Source organism: Brienomyrus brachyistius, chromosome 10 (assembly GCF_023856365.1).
Source record: "Brienomyrus brachyistius isolate T26 chromosome 10, BBRACH_0.4, whole genome shotgun sequence".
Classification (NCBI taxonomy): Eukaryota; Metazoa; Chordata; class Actinopteri; order Osteoglossiformes; family Mormyridae; genus Brienomyrus; species Brienomyrus brachyistius.
The window spans coordinates 20717692-20736592 of record NC_064542.1 but is presented as its reverse complement, the minus strand read 5'-3'; the positions used below and the strand labels follow the sequence as shown (position 1 = coordinate 20736592).

The 18901-nt window shown below is 44.4% G+C and overlaps 1 protein-coding gene across 2 annotated transcripts; it reads left to right on the top strand.

Annotated features, from left to right (window-relative positions):
• Positions 1–1167: 1167 nt before the first annotated feature.
• gfpt2 (glutamine-fructose-6-phosphate transaminase 2) lies at positions 1168–18610 on the top strand. Of its 2 annotated transcripts, XM_049027669.1 has the most exons (20): positions 1168–1321; positions 2868–2975; positions 3847–3948; positions 4110–4235; positions 5732–5790; positions 6672–6806; positions 8787–8848; positions 10442–10521; positions 10718–10798; positions 12025–12142; positions 12810–12973; positions 13728–13823; positions 15026–15123; positions 15499–15619; positions 15756–15913; positions 16001–16115; positions 16343–16470; positions 16601–16768; positions 17002–17163; positions 17422–18610. In XM_049027669.1, exons 1-20 carry the CDS (start codon positions 1315–1317, stop codon positions 17464–17466), a joined length of 2133 nt encoding a protein of 710 aa, XP_048883626.1. In that variant the 5' UTR covers positions 1168–1314; the 3' UTR covers positions 17467–18610. The 2 variants fall into 2 exon arrangements, with proteins under 2 accessions (XP_048883626.1, XP_048883627.1); XM_049027670.1 differs by lacking the exon at positions 10718–10798.
• Positions 18611–18901: the final 291 nt, after the last annotated feature.

Below are 18901 nucleotides of genomic sequence, written 5' to 3'. Positions count from 1 at the left end.
GCACATTATTCTTTCTCCTGCACACTTGGTTTGACATCACAAGGTCAAATGGTGCGGGAGCGTAATAGCTAAATTTATGTACATGTATACGTCATTTTTATTTGTAAAAAAATCACTATGAATATTTCAAAAACCAAGTCTTGTAATACACGAATAACGTTATTCTCGACGTTGCACAGGCGGTTTGACATAATTACAAAATTCACTGAAATGCTTGAAGCACATAATAAGTTTGCATTTTGAATGTCAAACGAATGTTGAATATCAAACTAACTTTACGCCGGTCCCAATTTCCTGGTTCTTGTTGCAGGAAAAAGTTCCTGCAGTGTGAAAGTATCTATAATGGCCCCTTGCATTTTTTGTTCTACAGTGTGGAAGCGACACATAAAAGCGGCTGGGAGCTGCAAAAGTCCCTGTTCGAGACCACCCAGGAAGCAGGAACCAGGACTAGGAACTTCGGTCTGAAAGTGCGCTATTTGCGGTATTCCATGTTGACAGAGCATTATCTTATCAATGTCAATATGTTTTTCTATGAAATATTGTTTTTTTATGTGCCACATGTTTATATTATACAAATTAATCATTGCAGCGTATCGTTCTGCATGTACTCGTACTTCCAGATGACTTCGTTTTTAAAAGTATGCAATAAAATACCTTCAAATTCAGGATATAGTTATTGTAATGGTGTTGAGCTTTCAACCGTTCAACCGAAGAAAATGCTTTGTTTGTACAGTAGGTCTTAAAAGAAAGTACCAATTCCAGAGGGCATTCATCTAAAAAAATGTACAATGAAATATATAAAACAACAATAACAACAACAACGATGATGATGATGATGATGATAATAATAATAATATAATACAATAATATAATTTAATAATATCAACATAGTATTATTATTGTTATTATTATATGATATTATATATAATTATAATGATTTGAGAGCCAATGGCTGTGTGTCTCTAAAATGGGTAGCAAATACTTCATTCTCTTAGTAATAACGCAAAAACGTCACGTCGAAAACATTCCTGGAGCCTTCGAGGCCTTGGCAGACATTGTGCCCTCTACAGGGTTCTGTCGAAACAACACCCCTAAGAATATTAAGCGTCCTCTGCGAGCAGAGGCGCGCGGTGTGGGCTGGTGTTGGGTTGCTGCTAGAGCCGGGGGTGGAGCGCTGCTCCGCCGGGACGCACTTTAAATAAGCAGCGAGAGTGAGAGGATCATTACTCTGGTGTGAAGTGGAGGTCCCATTATCATCCACGAGACGTTTCCCCACTTTCAGACCAGTTTGCATTTCGAAGAGCCGAACGAACAATGTGCGGTAAGACATTAAAACATTTTTACTTCGGATCTTATTTTCAGATAATGTAGCAGATCGTTAGTAACCCAGCAAGTTTTACTGGTGTTGCAGCGTTATTTGTGCAGACTTTTTGAAGTTTAAAGATCTGTTTATTTTTTAAAAAATAATTATTACGTGGTAAATTGGAAAAGGAATTTGACTAACATAGGACTAACATAGGATTTCCAAGCAATTATTTTTCGAATAAATAAATGTACTGTAGTCGTAACTTTTCTCGCAAAGCTGATGTCGGACTGCTGAGGAACCAACGTGTCAGTCCTGATTCACAATACAGTACTTGTATTAACGACTACAGAAACCGATATGAGCTATGGTCAGTGGATGGAACTGACCACGAGACGATTGAAGTAAATTGCCAGATTTAACTACCAAATAAGTGAACAAAAATGTCACATATACATTAATTTCGTAGCATTGTTCACATGGCAAGTAATACACATGCGATTATTCTTCGCTGGCGAGACTTTCTCATCGCGGCTGAAATTTTGTCCAGATTTTGGACTAAATAAAGCAAAGCTTTGGAAAAATATTTAGACTATGGATTCTCTTCGGCAAAGTGCATTTTTCAGCAAGCTGCATACTATCTTCGGGATAAAAAAAAGACTCGCTAAGATCGGATTTGCTGGCCACTTACACCGATGGGGCAGGTCGCCCTCTGATCTCCGCTTAGACGATGCGATGACCGGCTGCGTGGTAAACATGAAGCGGACCTTACAGAAAACACTGCGCCCTCAGTGCCGCTTCTCAATGGCCGCCTGTGCCAAGCCAAAACTCTGCGATTCCTTGGCAAACTTTCCGTGGTCAAAAACCGAGCCTGTCAAAGCATAGTGCTGCAATTACAGGCGACTGTGCCTAATTAGTAAAAAGCTATGAGATTTTAATGTTAAGACTACAACAACGCTTATTTGACAAACCTGTAGAGTACATATTGCTGACTGTGTACTCTGGAATCTGTTGATGAGACCCTATTGGTAGATCCTCCTATTGATTCACTAAAGTCAAATGATTTTCAGAATGTTGAAGATTTAAATTTAATCCATTCAAAATGTAGTTGAGGCCCTCTATAGCTAACATCACTTTTAGCTGCTTTCAGTATGAACTGTGGTATTTCACAGCAGGAGTTCTTATTTAGGACTGAGTCATTCATAGGGCCTAGTATAGTCAATAAGAAGTATGCAAGTATGCACATGGGGAGTGTAAACCTCATTCATCTGTCAGTTTAACATGCTGATTGCAAACAAACTGCACAATTGTTTTCTATAAGGAGAACACTATGCGAAAAAGCTCCTAACCTTCAACATACAGCACAACGAGGACTTTCAACATTAAAACCCTTGAATTAATTTCCCCACAAGCTGTAGAAAACTCTGTTTTTTGGTGTCACATTCTCTAGAGGATGTTTATCTTATAAGTAAGTTTGTAACATTATACTAATTGCAGGAATTACTCGAAAAACAATGTGAAGAAAATGAGAATAAACGTGAGCTTTCTTACTTGTCCCTTGCAGGGATTTTTGCCTACCTGAATCACTGTGTGCCCAAGACAAGGAGGGAGATATTTGAGACCCTCGTCAAAGGACTACAGAGACTGGAATACAGAGGTTATGATTCAGCAGGTAGGGCTGAAGGCTCTCCGCCTTAGTTTTTTTTTAACGATTTCTTTGAGCCTGTGCTGTGAGCCTCGCCGGTTCCTTTCTCAGCCAGACATTGTGTCACAGCAAGTAATTCTGAATTCAGAGCCTTTATTTCCCACTTTCTAACAGGTCATGCCTGCGCAGGTTATATTCGAGAAGGTGTTCTTAAAATCTGTCAGAGGAGCACTTTTTGTTATTTTTAGATTGCACTGAATTATACTGACTTTATGCTTTGCCAGCTTTACTTTTGTACGTAATTATATTGTACTTAACACAATTATAAGTACAGGTATCCAGTCAGTCGTGAGTTATGGTGTCAAAACCGGCTCATGTGAATATGCCTTGGAAGTGAAATGCACGACCATGTTTAATGCTAACGTGTACTGTTGGGTGTGACACGGAGCTGGTTAACACAGATATACAGGCTCGAGCCGCCCACTGTAAGTCAATCCATGGCTTTTTTTCATTGTCAACACTTGAGACAAAGAGGTTGTTTCCCTAATGTTGGACGCCTGCAGGCAAAATGGCGATATCTGCAGCGTATTGAGTCAGTCGAGCCCCTATGCTCTGCATCCAGCAGACAGTCATTCATTGGATTTAGAGTCATATACCACATTCCTGCACTAACAAGTTTAACTAAAAACCAAATATGCGGGAGTTACAGATGTGGGTGGTTTATGTGGAAGCCACAGATTTGGGAGTTTAACCTAATAGATGTTTATTTCCTGTTGTGTATGATGTTTGACTAAATAAAATCTATTGGAAAAAATACAGGTTGAATTTTAAGTTGTTTAATTAAAACGTTATGCCTCATGTCCTTCATATTTGGTGGCTTGTGCTCCATTCTTGTCAGGCGTTGCTGTAGACGGTCCCAAAAATGGCCTGAAAGATGAAAAAAATATCTGCATCATCAAGAAGAGAGGCAAAGTTAAGTCCTTGGATGAAGAACTCTACAGTAAGTCACTCTGTTTCTTTATACGTCACAGATGCCACACACCCACAGGAAGGGTCAAAAATCGAGCTAGTCCTACCTGGCAGAATTTCGAATGCTGTTTGAGGTTCTATAATCAAACGGTTGCTGAGTTGTGACCCTCCCTGTCGTTTCCTTGTCCTTAGAAAAAGACCAGATGAAACTGGACGAGGAGATAGAGACTCACTTCGGCATCGCTCACACGCGCTGGGCTACGCACGGAGAGCCCAATGCCGTCAACAGTCACCCGCATCGCTCCGACAAAAATAACGGTAATGGCATAGCTAACACAGTGCACCACGTTGTGCTAGTCTTCACCACAGAAACTGAAGATACATCAAAAATAGTATTGCGGAACTACTAAGTGCTAATCTATTCCAGTGTTCCCTAACCCAGTCCTCGGGGACCCCCAGACAGTCTATGTTTTTGCTCCCTCCCAGCTCCCGGAGCAAAAATGTGGGCTGTCTGGAAGGGAGCTGGAAGGAAGCAAAAATGTGGAGGATCCAAGGATTGTGTTACTACAAAACTACTAAAAATTTAGATGCAGTCTACGACCCAGGTACTTGCTTGAATCAGTTCCTGTGCTGAAGTTTTCATCAAGGTTGATCATGTCTACGTTCATTTGTATTCCTAGTCACCTCAGTCTGAGAATGAAAGGGGCATCGTGCAGGTTAAGCCTCTGTGCCTGTAATCAGAAGGTTGCATGGTTCAATCCTGGCCTCGCCATAATAGTCACATCTCTCAGCCCTTGAGCAAATCCCAGTTCCATTGGTGCATCTGCAGGTGGCTGCCCTTCACTGCCAAACTTGCTCTAATCTACATATGTGTTAGTATGTTAGGGAGAGTGAGATGGGGTAGGCAAGAGGAGAATTTCAATAAAGTGTCATTAAAGAAAAAAGAAACAGTCTCCTCTTACATGACTAGTTGTTGTCATTCTGTATGCTGAGCTTGCACTTATTCACTGTCTTCAGTTAGGTGTACATGGGTGTTCTACACGGGGTGTTGTTGGTGCATAACACAGCCTCAACGCCACTTCTATTGACTTGAGTTCCATGCATTTACGAGCTGTGATTGTGACCTTTACAGGTGTGTTACCATGACGGTGTGATGTAAGCAGAGGCGTGTCCCTTGTATTGTTTTCCCTGCTGTAAAGATTTCATACCGGCTTGTGAAACTCAGACATGTTGACGTTGCTTTTAAGGGTGCTTAACCTTTGGACGTTTACTCACGGTTTTTCCTTTGACTGAAAATGACGTTCTGAAAGAGAAACAAAAAAGAAAATGAAGAAATAAAGAGATTAGGGAAGCCAGCCAAGATGAAAACGATCTGGATTCATCGCGTTGAAGAATTATTATTTCTGCCTATTTTCGACCGCCGTTGTTATAGGGTTAGCATCTGACCATATAGGATGAAATGTTTGAGTCAAACTGAATTCCCATTGGCTCAGTTCATGACTATCATGGTGCTAGTGCATCCCATAGTTCTCAGAGCATGTGTAAGGATTACTTTTTGTAAGAATTACTATTGCCAAGTCGTAAATGATAGATTTTCATTGAGCTATTTTTGGGTGTTACATTACGCATCTAAGCTGTGTGAACCTTGTTAATCATGCATCTCTGTGGCAACAGTGGTGTGATACTAGTCGTCCTACTCTGGGACAGCCTTGGGTTACCTGGTACAAAGCATGGCCGTGACATCTTGGCCACCAATCAGCATGCCGATCCGGAGACATGTGACCTCTCCTCTCTCCTCTTTCCTTGTGCTGCAGAATTTGTCGTGATTCACAACGGCATCATCACCAACTACAAGGAGTTGAAGAAGTACTTGGTAAGAAATGAGTCTCCCGTCTTAAGACAACAGTTGTTAGAAATGCAGTGATCTGGAACCAGTGAATGTGTCTCCTGGTACAAATTGTGGGTACACTGATCTTGCCATTAGAGTGAGAACAGTTACAGTTAGCCAGCAACATTCTTGGTAATTAATTAGTGTTGGGCATTTCAGGCCCAGAACCTACAAATCTAGACCCAGGTTTTATTTCTACCAATCAGCTGAGTCCTCTATGACTGACTATTTATGCACAACTGGTCGGAAGAAACAAAATCCTGGTCTGGAACTACTGGATCTGAAATGCCCAACACTGGCTATAGGTCGATATTACCAGTTGTAATGTTGCTATGCAATGTATGAATCTACGGGGAACGAACCTAAAACAACACTTATGGTTTCTCATGCTTACCATTAGATATACCTACATGCTGTACTGGGCCATAATTCACTAGACCAGTGTTTCCCAGTCCAGCCTTCAGGAACACCCCCAGGCAGTATTTGCTGTTCTTTATTGGCTGGGAACTGGAAGAGAACAAAAAACTGCACTGCCTGGGGGTCCTTGAGGACTGGGTTAGGAAACACTGCACTAGACAACAATTACAGCACCCTGTACAGTCTGAAACAATGATACAGCTTATTAGGGCCTGTTGTTGGTTAGTAACTTGTAGGCAGCTGTGGTTTTGAACCACAGAACCAAAGCAGGGTTTGTTAAGCAGAATGCATTACTAGGCATCACATAATTTGCAGAAACTCTCTACATTTTATGTGGTTACATCGATCGGTCCATATTTCCATCATGCTGCAGAGGTAGAATTGAAGTCCTTCCCTCGCTTAGTGTTCCATTTTGCTTTGGCTCTTCCTCTCCTACGGTCATCTTCTAGATTTTGAAGGGCTACGAGTTTGAGTCGGAGACTGACACTGAGGTCATCCCCAAGCTCATCAAGTACATTTATGACAACCGAGAGAGCGAAGACGTGTCCTTTTCCATGCTCGTGGAGCGCGTCATTCAGCAGCTGGTAGGAGCCTTGGAAACGTTTGGGGGGTAAACCCTGGGTTTGGGGAAAACTTTTGCCTTGCTTGCTTGACTTCCTTGTAGCATAGAAAAATATGTTTAATTTCCTTTCTAGAAGTTCCAAGTTTAAAAATTAAGCTTGTTACCAGTCACAGGTACATTACACAGGACGTTTATGTGCAGGTTTAAGATTTTTTAAAATGAACTCCTCTGATCCTGATTCTTATCTACCGCAAAAGAAGTTTTTCCCGTGATACTTTTCCAGTGGGAAAAAAGTAAGTCTTCTCCTACTTAACCTTTTGTTTGTCAATTTACCAGTTATTTTCCTTCTTCATTCATCTGTGCAGTACAGAGAAGCCAGCACTGGGCAGGGAACACCATGAGCTGCATGCCAAGTGAAACTTAATATGATACTTTTAAATGCATTTCCTCAGCCTATAAAAGCAGTTCTCTAGCAGACAGCAGTGGTATCATTAAAAGTGACACTCAGTGACAATTGATCATCTTGTGTTGTTCCTGTCGCGGCACTAGGGATCCACTTCAAATAGCACCCAGTTATTTTTGGGTAAGTAGTAAAATGAGTGTTTACTGCTGCGCTATGTGACCGCATGCGCTTATAGCCGACAGTTCCTCAAGAGTCCAAATGACCATTTCACCATCATCAGCATTATCCCCCCCTTTCCACTGTGGCAAGGATTCATAGGGATCCAGGATATAGAAGATACCCACTTTGGATTTAAATTGCATAACATATACAGTATTTTTAAGGGACATCATTATCAGGCAATCTGAAATAAATCTTATAGATTTTATTGGGGGAGATCAAAGAATTTCTTCTATACTTCTGGATAATTTATTCCTAATACGTTTATTCCTAATACATTCCTGATGTATTATTCCTAATACTGAGGGAACAGAAACGTATTCTTGACAGTATAGTTGGTTTTAATTAAAGAAGAGGCCACTTTGTTCAAAGTGCATGTCATCCTACTCCCCTTGGATACGTACAAGACGTGTATAGTCATAGTAATCTGTTCCATTTTGGGTGAGCAATTATGGTTAAATAAACAATATGTCACCCCAGCAATGGAGTGTCAAGAGTCCAGATTAGATTACTGGTGAGTATAGAGCTTAGTTGCCATTGACAAAACAGTGAGAGATAGCAGTAAGATTAACAGTGAGGAAACAGGCATTATGTGATTGAGAGCCCTGTGGCTCGCATTGGAATGCAGGATGCAGGGCGTCACAGGCTTAGAGTGAGAATGAAATCAGCTGGCGAGCAACGAATGAACTCCTGCTTACTGACATCAGAACAGCCCGTCTCCATATCCTATCCAGCCTTAACGTCATTTTCCACCCCACCAGAGCGCCTTGCGTAACGTCAAAACAGTCCTCGTAGCAACCACCCCAACATTCTTTGTCGCTCCTTTCACCCAGACCTTCAGAGGATTTTCGTCAGCAGCAGTAAAAACACAGATTTCTCCCCCCTACACTTTTTACGTCTTCCTTGAGTTGACTTTATCACGTAGTAATCTCGCCGTCACCCAAAAGAAAAACACATGGGAACCCGCCCACTCAAGCTGTAATGTGTGTGTGTGTGTGTGTCGGGGGGTGGGGGTGGCGCAAATGGATTGTCTCAGGCTGCGCTAATGAGAAACAGGCACAGAGGCTTAATGTCCCCCCTCCCTCCCCGACCCCAGCTGAGGGGTCCGTCAGCACACAACATTCAGAGTGGAAACACCACAATAGGGGTCTTTTTCTTCCTCTCATCTCCACCCCATTGCCAGTTCCACCTCCCCTTACACCCCCGCCCCCCCCCCCCCGACTAGCTGAGGGGGCACGGAAAGGGTGGGCAAAGTTAAAAATAAGACACCATTTTGGTGCCTAGTTCGATGTAAGTCACTTTTTCCTCTCACCATAGTATCACTTGAGTCTGGAGACAGAGTAATGAGTTTTCTTTCTTCCGCCTCTTTTCCTCTATTAGGAGGGGGCCTTTGCGTTGGCGTTCAAGAGCTCACACTTCCCAGGCGAGGCTGTGGTCACCAGGTAGGTGTAAAATTGTACTACATTTTTTTGTACACTGTTTGGAGACAGCAGGTCACTGATAGGCATGGTTCTCCCAGACCAACAAGACACATGGGCTGAGCTTAGTGTGAACGCCTGTCCCCCAAGCACACAATGAGCCAGAACATGACATAAGGATTACAGAGTCGACTTCCAGGAATGGGCTCCCTTGTTGCAACCTCGGACCGCCCAGCTACGCAAGCCAGTAAAAGTGTGTTCTTGTAATCCGTGACTGTGACGCTTTCCGTGAAAAAGTGTTGCCTAGAGTGATCGATTAACACAGGGTTGCTGTTCAAGAACTCCAATGTCACGTATGGCTCTTGTTATGGAGCCAATGGATCCTGTCGCTGGTGGTACCGCAGCTTTGAAATGATTTGATCAGGAGATGATTCGATGATTTAACTAACAGTGAAGTGCAATAACACATCACAATTGTCCAGTTTCATTCTGCTTTGCCTGCTGATGGTTGTAGTGTATCAGTTATCTTGGTCATGGTTACAGGTATATCAGGTCTGGCTTTTCAGCAATACGGCCAGGACTTCGGTGTTCAGATTAAAGTTGGGGATGACTGAAAGGGGATGACTGACTAATGGATGACCAGACCCCGTACACCCTGCTGTGAATGTGGAACTTTGCTTTGATATGAGGTATACTGTGCTGGGTTACCCGTGGCTTGTGACTTGTGTTGGTTCTTCATCTTTTGTGGCAGAGGGCTGGTTACAATTAAGCTGCAAAGCCGGTACTCTCTTGGCCCCCGGCATGGCTGGCCCTGTGTCAGCCATTTCTGGAGCGGCGAAGCAGGCGGTGATAATCAGTGGCCGCTCCCCCCAGATCGCTCGTATTGGTTTATCCTCCATTGCGTGACCTTGGGCCAGATTGGCGAAAGACATTTATGGGGAGTCTTTATGGGGAGCACTTGTGATTGCGTGTTCCGTTTACTAGCAAGATCCCAGAATCCCAGTGCATGTGTTCCGGACCACAGAGACGCTTGGGAAATAAGCAAAATGGGCAGAGCTAGCAGTAGGTGAAAGAGAGCAGGGTAACTAGGCACATTCTGGGGGGGGCGGGGGGCTGACTCTCATGGGAATTGCGCAAATAAACAGGTAAACTATGGTAACTTCACTCAAGCCTTCTATCCAAGATAACTTTCATTTGTGCCGCCTAATATTTCACTGGAGCAACACAGGTTAAGTATGTCGCATGTTCAAGGCCTTCCTGGGATTTGAACAGACGACCCTCAGGATTTAAGACCCTACCCCAAAGTGTTACACTATCCTGCTGCTGCTCCAAAGTGTAATTCAGAAGAGGTATTAACAGCTTAAGTGAAATGCAAGAGAAACACGTTTTTCCAACCCAGTTCTAAGTTGAAAGGCTGGAAGCATTGGGGAGCACAGCGAGTAGGGGACCACCCACTACACCACGGCACCGCATGCCCATTCTCCAGCCAAACAACGCTGCTACGTTAACAGGAATTCGCAGTGCCGACTCTGCCGCACCTCTGACAGTCTCTCGGCGGGCTTGTTCTGGTCTGAATTGCTTAAAATCTTTCCTTTTCTCTCACGTTCTGTGTCCTAGGCGTGGAAGTCCTCTGTTGATTGGTGTACGGAGTGAATACGAACTGTCTACTGAACACATTCCCATTCAGTACAACACCGGTAAGGACTGACCTATTTGCACATTAACCCTTATAGGTCTCACCTGACCTTGTGTAGACTAACTCAGTGCTAACTACACTAGCAATACCTTGTGCTGTCTAACTGATCCTGCCTACCCAGCTGAGAAACTAACCTGTTTATATGTGTGTGTGTGTGTGTGTTTGTGTGTATGTGTATGTGTGTGTGTTCTCTGTAGCCCCACATCACCCTGTTCTGCATGATGAAGCTGTCAAAAACCATTCCTTCCCCGAGGGCCAGGGGGCGACAGAGCCACAAGGTGTGTCGCAGGGTTACCTGCCCTAACTAGTTCTCTCAGGCAGCATTCTTTGTGCTCTTCCTTTCTCTGCACCTCATTGTCTTGCCCGATTCAGCCCCTTTGTGCTCCATCTCCCTGCTGCTTCCCATACACTGTGAGATCTTCTCAGAGGGAGGGTCTACATGAATTCTTTTACAGCCAGTCATGCATTGTCACGCTTGGGATGTTGCCTGAAATCAGATCGAATGACCCTGGGTCTCTCTAAGGAGCGGTGGCGCATAATCACTCAGTATAATCTCTTACATGCGATGGCTGCCCAGAAAGTAATGTACAGCCTAGTTCAGGTATAAGAATATGGTCCATTGTTCTTGCGGAAAGCTCCAAGTGCGCTTGCTATGAAAAAGCCCGGTTTCTCAAAACGATTACTCTACTTTTAAGTCTTCATTTCCATCTGAATCAAGGGTGTTTTCAAAATTAACCAGGGAGTAGTCATGTTCAGCTGCAATTCTTAATGTATGGGAAAGGTAAGAGTCAATGTTTATTCAACACACGGAGGGAAGAGCTTGGTACCACAAACCTGCCTGTGACTATATCACTGGTTCTCCCTTAGGGCTTACATGACGGTCATCAAAGCTAGTGCATCCCCCACAGGCAATACCTGCCACGCAGCATTCATAGGATTAGTTGCAGAGGTAGCAACATGAAATGCCTTCTGCTCTGCCTGTCCCATAAGGGGAAAGTTGTAAGTCTCTCATTGCCCTTCATAGGGATTATATAGTTGTAGGATCTTTATGGCCCTGATTTAGGGACCTTATCTGTTTGAATTTCATTGTTGACGGGCAGTTAGCCTAAGAAGAATCGGGCAGGTATAAAGTCCAGAGATGACAACAAGGAAAGAGACACAGGGGGAAAACACCTTGAAAAGCTAATGGATAGCGGCCTAAAAGCAGCGTACTGGGTATACTATAGGGTAAGGTCCAAGGGGTCGTAAAAGGCCGTTTGGTTCCAGTAGGTAATAAGGGTTTGTCCAGCTCATCTTCATTTAATGATCCTACAAGATAAGACTAAGCTCCTGCTTAACCTGTTTCTCACGTCAACGGTGATAGAGGCTGATGCCGTAATCCATGGAGTAGGTGGTATATTGTAGCATCGCGTGTAATGGCTAGCTCAGGGGAGTGGTAAGTCATGCAGTCACCCAGTCGGATGTGGACTCTCGTTTTCTCATGTAGTGACTGCTGGTGTTTCAGGCCACCTGAAAGATGAAGTCCAGATGAAGAACCAGCGGAACCGGTCAGACAGTTCCTGTGGCCTGCACTCGGTTGGAGACGGGAAAGCTGTGGAGTATTTCTTCGCCTCTGATGCAAGGTAAGCAGGATGGCAGGTCATGACTTACTATATTCGTGGTGCATTTTGATCCCTTGTTGAGTATTATTTGAGATTACAAATATGGCAGTTGTTTACTTTTCCTATAATATCCAGTGCAGACATTGTAAAAACACACTTACCATGGATTAAAGCATAAAGAGAGGACTGCACAGAAAGATGAAGACGGAGGTTTGGATGAAAGTGAATATCCAGATTGTCTCTGCAGCACCCCCTGGTGGCTGGAGTCAGACTATGCACAATGGAGCTCAGAAAACACCATTCTCACTCCTTCCCATTCTTATTGAACTTTCATGATCCCAGAAATAAATATGGAGGCTCCAGGGCTTTTCTTCAGTCTAGCTTCAGGACTTCCACACAGACAGCTGGGTGTCCTGTCTGACCAGGAACCCTTCGGGCTGTTTTTGAGTAACGGGGTACTGCCTATCACTGCTGTTACACCTGCAAGCCCATCCTATAGGAGAAGATCACATGACCAAGAATGAGCAGAAGTAGACTTAGCTATTCTGTATCTCAGCAAACTGGATTGGCTATGGAGTTAAGTCCTGTTTACACTGGATTGCTGCCAGCCAGGACCTGTTAAGGATGTGGTTTGCAGTGTTACGTGGCTCATTCAATGCCCCCCGCCCCCCTTATTCCTACAATGCAGCGCCATCATCGAGCACACCAACAAGGTGATCTACCTGGAGGACGATGACATCGCAGCCGTGGCCGAAGGCAAACTGTTCCTGTACCGCATGAGCCGGCAGGCAGGCGAGGAACCAGTGAGGGCCATCCAGACCCTGCAGATGGAGCTGCAGCAGATCATGAAAGGTTAGACGGCAGACAGCGTGGCCATGGCAGTGCAGAGATCCTCATCCAAGCAACTCACCCGTGTCAAGGAACCACAAACAGAATCTGTAGCAGGACAGTGCGAATGCAGACAACAGGATTCCGCACCTTTTCAGGGTGCAGCCTTTCTAAGCAAGCAGTCGAGTAAAGACTGTGTAGCAGTGTAGTAGTACTACAAAATTGTTTAGCGTCAGATTCAAGAATAATGAGACCTGGTCCTCATCCAGGATATGTGGGCAGGCAAGTCTGGCATTGCGGCCTCATGGTGGTTTCCTGCTGCATGCCCAGTGAACCTCTCCTATCAGACTGTTACAGTAATGATCACCCACTCACTTCCTCTGAGACCATTTTTACAAACACACACGTTTGTTTACCTATCATTGCGGGAACTTGACGGAATGTATGGACCCCTAATTACAGTCTAACAAAACTTTACCAAAAAAGGTTTGGTACATTCAGCTTTTTAAAAAGTGGACCTTTTTTTTATTATTGTGTGAGGGGATGTCCTCACAAGTTGTATTTTTCAGGTTTTATTTTCCTTGTGGAGACACTTTCAGTTAAACAAACACACACAGACACACACATCTCCTACATTTTGCTAAATATGTTGGTGTCCCACCATATTTCAGTTGAGGAAATAGTATCTCGTACAGATATCCATTTTAAGCTGCAATTTAAGAGTATGAGACCATATCTATACCATAACAACAACTCCCCCCATGCTGAATATGCACAGGTAACTACCAGGCATTCATGCAGAAGGAGATCTTCGAGCAACCTGAGTCCATATTCAACACCATGAGAGGAAGGATCTGCTTTGAAAACAACACAGGTAATGCTGGTGTTCATTAGGTTTGCAAGATGTGTGACGTTAATATCGACATCGCATGTTATGCACATGCAATTTTCATACTGCAAGACTGGGTTGAGATTAATTGCTCTGACATAGGAGACAAAACAAGGTTTGCAGTTCTAAAGATTATCTAGTATATGTACAAAAATCAGTGCCAGCCCATCGCAGGGCACACTCACACACCATTCACACATACATGTACTCCTATCGGCAATTTAGCAACTCCAATTAGCCTCAGCATGTTTTTGGACTGTGCGGAGAAACCGGAGTACCCGGAGGAAACCCCACGACGACATGGGGAGAACATGCAAACTCCACACACATGTAACCCAGGCGGAGACTTGAACCCGGGTCCCAGAGGTGTGAGGTAACAGTGCTAACCACTGCACCCCCATGCAGCCCCTGTGTTTGTGAGAAATTTAGCACATTTAGTAAAAGCAAACAATAACTGGTCACCAAAAGAATTCTGGATTCCGCAGAGACGACATCGAGCAAAAGCAAGTGATTTACCGGTACTGCTTTGTGTCATGACAACAACACCAGCTTATTTGACCGTCTCTGTTGTTAGATAATAACATGTTGTATTTGGCTGTAGTTTATTTTGGGCGAGTGTTTGACTCCTTTTCTACCTAAATAATATCACCATATATCGCAAAGATACGAATCACGATATTTCGAATATCCATTCGAATGTTTCCAATATCATTCAGCCCTATCGTTCACTATCATTGAGCTCACATTTTGTTCTGGCTCTCCGGGGTCCTGCGGTGGTCACCTTAACCCAGAAAAACTCAAAAACATGCAGAATCGGTCCCCTCTTTTCCTGGCTTGTTTGTGTGAGTATCTTCCTGTAGTCCAAAAACGTGGTTAAGTAAGCTGGCATCTCTAAATTGCCCATAGTGTTTATGCTTTTGCGCCTTCAGATAGACTGGCAACCCATCCTGGGTGTTCTACAGCCTTCTTTCTAAGCTTCCTGAGATAAGCTTTAGGCTCAGTCGATGAGTGCTTTGGAAGATGGATGTAGTTTCCTGGGTAAGGCTTCTGTGCAGATTTTGAAGCAATTCCAGTGAAGTACTTTGCTACAGCCGGGCCCTCCTGGGACGTAAACCGCTTTGCTGCTCTCTGTTCAATGACATTTTAACCACACAACCATGTCTTTTTGTTGCCACGCCCCTCCAAAGTGATGCTGGGTGGGCTGAAGGACCACCTGAAGGAGATCAAGCGCTGCCGACGGCTCATCCTGATTGGCTGCGGGACGAGCTTCCACGCCGGGGTGGCGGTGAGTGGCCAATGAGAAGCAGTTTCAGTTAAAGCGAGCCATTCTGAGAACACGCCCCTCGACCAGCCTGGGTCCCAGGCTTCTGATCTGAACCTCCCAGCTTCTCATGTCATCTTCTCAGCCATGTCAACTTAAAAGTTAGATGGGATGTTCTGGAGATGTGATTGTATTTTATGCATTTAGCAAAACTTTTGATTGGGAAAACAATGGTTAATTCATATCATTTCACGCTATATTCCTTTATAAGCAAAATGTTTTGAGCCAGTTTGGCTACACAGTTACGCCTGTCCAGCTGACCTCACATAAACTTCTGGCAATCGATCCACAATCCGGCTACGCCACATTCAATTTCTTCTCTTCTTTTTCCACCTTCAGACCCGACAGATTCTGGAGGAGCTGACGGAGCTGCCGGTGATGGTCGAGCTAGCCAGTGACTTCCTGGACCGCATCACGCCCGTGTTCAGGGACGACGTCTGCTTTTTCATCAGCCAGTCTGGTATGCAGGGTTCTAGCTCCCGACCACTGTCACCAAGACTTGCCTTCTAGGCAGATGTTGTTCCACGTACGACATTTTGTGTGTGGTAGCTCCTGTAGTTCCCTTTGGGAAGTCACTGACGGTATCCCCCCACCAGGAGAGACTGCCGACACCCTGATGGCCTTGCGGTACTGCAAAGAGCGTGGGGCGCTGACTGTGGGTGTGACCAACACCGTGGGCAGCTCCATCTCCCGAGAAACTGACTGCGGCGTTCACATCAACGCGGGGCCTGAGATCGGAGTGGCCAGCACCAAGGTAACGCGGGACGGCAGCACTCGGGAGGTACGCCTGCCAGCATCGCTCACTTGGACACGCGGGACTTATCTGCTGTGCCTTTCGCAGGCCTACACGAGCCAGTTTGTGGCCCTCGTGATGTTTGGGCTGATGATGAGTGAGGACAGAATCTCCCTGCAGAAGAGGAGGCTGGAAATTATCAATGGGCTGCGGATGCTGCCAGGTCAGGGCCAGTCGGCCGGCTAAACTCCCGTCACCCCCTTCTAACCAAACGCATGGAAGTTCTCACGCAGCAGGGCATCCGTCCTCGGCTTGAGCAGTCACCCACCCAGTATAAGCCGCAAATAGAGTAGCCTCCCCATCCACTTTCTCTTCTTTCCTATGCTAATTCTTTCCACATCCTTTCCTTTTAAAAGGTTATAAATATTTTGTTTTCTTTCCAATCATCAGAGCTGATCAAGAAGGTGCTGGAGCTGGACAGTAAGATCAAGAGCATTGCAGATGAGCTGTACCAGCAGAGGTCACTGTTGGTCATGGGTCGAGGTTTCCACTACGCTACCTGCCTGGAGGGGGCGCTGGTGAGTCTCACAGCTCCCTCACCAAGAACTCAAATGGCAAAATCAACTGAACACTCACCAGCGTAATGCTGGTCTACCAGCCATTGTGTCTAGATTGGCTTCAGATCGCTTCTCAATGTCTTGCTGGCAGAAAATCAAGGAGATCACGTACATGCACTCTGAGGGAATTCTGGCCGGGGAGCTGAAACACGGACCGCTGGCCTTGGTCGACAACGACATGCCCGTCATCATGGTGATGGTGCGTGATGGTTGCTACACCAAGTGTCACAACGCGCTGCAGCAGGTCACTGCGAGACAGGTGAGGCACACTTTTCACGCATGCATTAGGTCAGGCACGTTTTCGAAAAGAGCTCTGTTACCATGTCTTGAGCTTATCCCATTTCTGGCCAAGACTGACTCATACGGACAACGCGACGTCCTAGTTCCCCTGACACCAAATCTCCTAAACCAGTTTGACCAATGGTTGCTGGCAGTGGAAATCACATGATAACTCACCCCAATCTCCTTTCTTTCCCCCTTTGCCTGTGTCAGGGGCGACCGATCGTCCTGTGTTGTCAGGACGACCCGGATGTGAAAAAGAGCGCGTACAAGACTATCGAGCTGCCTCAGACGGTGGACTGCTTGCAGGGCATCCTCAGCGTCATCCCTCTGCAGCTAATGTCTTTCCACCTGGCCGTGCTGCGCGGATATGACGTACGTGCTTCCCCAACCTGTAACATCACCAGTGTATCGATATCTGGGGGCCAAAGGCTCCATCATTGCAAACTTGGGTAATAAAACGATAGCGAGTGTTGAACGTCTTGAAATCTATACCGCAAATTCACATGACATTTGTATCCTGCAGTATCAGCCATGCACTTTGTTTTTTGAAACGTTTTACCTTCCTAGCCTTATTTTTTTATTCTCCAAGGATTCATTCTTGCGTTTGTTACTCTGCTTTCCCAATTTCAGGTGGATTATCCCAGGAACTTGGCCAAATCTGTGACGGTGGAGTAGACATGGACGGGAATGATAAGCCTTTGAAAGGCATGAGAGGATGGACTCTTGAAGTTCTTGTGCAATTGTGTGTGTGTGTATGTATGTGTGTGTGTGTGTGTGTGTGTATTACATTTACATTATTATTATTATTATAGCATGGAAATGTGAGGTACATGCACAGTCTTTTAGCTGTGGCTTTTCCTGGGACAGTGATGTATTGTAGGTGTGCAAACCATAGTTTGGTGCAGTCAATGCAGCATCAGCTGCTTTTTCAAGTAGAGAGAGGAGAACAGACTAGATACATGGAGGCTTTCCACTGCTTCTGCAGCCAAGCCTCCAGCAAGTTTTGGGGGCAAAAAAACTAATTTTCACTTGGTAGATCTGGTAAATGTCGTACTTCTGTGCAATACTGCAGAGACCAAAACTGCTTTAGGGGCAAAAGGTCGACGAGAGCCGGCAGAAGCGAGTCAGACCAGAGTAACCACCTAACTCCAAAGACAGGCTTGGAGGCCTGATAGAACTTTCTGGAAGCCTGGAAGCCCTGAACAGCATTTCTGCTTTTTAAAGATGTAACTTCAGACCAAATATGAAGGAGGTTAGGATTTCATATCTGTCTTTCTGTTTTTCTTTTGGAATAGTACATTGCACTCCACCGAGGTTCTGAAGGGGCAGTAGCTGCTTTGAAATAACTGGCATTTTTGCTGCAAATAGCCCCCTGACCCGAAGGGAATTTTCAGCACTTTTTATTAGACAAACAAATTTCATAATGCATCTAACAAAAATCATTGGACATATTACCCATTTGTTTAACTACATGGACAAATTCCTGACTATTTACAAAGTGTGCATTCCAGATTTTAAAATATATATTTACTGTCACGTTTTGGGTTATTTATGGCTTTGCAAGAAAATGTTTTATTAGCCTTGAATAATGATTTTAATTGTTAATGCCAAAGTACATGTTTTCCTCCAGTCTTTGTTTATATCTCTTCAATATCATTTTCTCAAAGCTGTGAGCAGTTCCTGGGCTATTTAAGTACGTAATGATCAATTGTTTTAATTAAGATTATATTTTATATTTTACAGTAACTGGCGACTGCATAGATCTGTGAACGTGGAAAAACTGTAAACAAAAAAAAATAAAAAATATAAATTGATCGTATTCATTTATTGTTTCCTCTCTGTGTTTGCATTTAAAAACGTCATCGAACTTAAGTTTAGGGGAAAGAATGGGGATTTTGAGAAAAACACTGGCTGGGCACTTCGTGCATTTCAATCATATGTCTGTCTAGCCTGTGTTTGCCTTTGATTTATCTATTTATAGATATCTAAATGCAGTCACAGTCTAACACATTTTCTTGATATGCAATTAATTACCCCAGAATATATTCAGAGATCCAACAACTCGAAAGTGTAAAATACTCGGACCCTTCAAGATGTTAAGTCAGTCATT

Bases quoted from the DNA above. Each gene is read 5' to 3' on its own strand.
- gfpt2 (XM_049027669.1), top strand. The intron at 4,236-5,731 runs GTAATGGCATAG...CTTGTGCTGCAG, and splicing joins TCGCTCCGACAAAAATAACG to AATTTGTCGTGATTCACAAC. The intron at 6,807-8,786 runs GTAGGAGCCTTG...TTCCTCTATTAG, and splicing joins AGCGCGTCATTCAGCAGCTG to GAGGGGGCCTTTGCGTTGGC.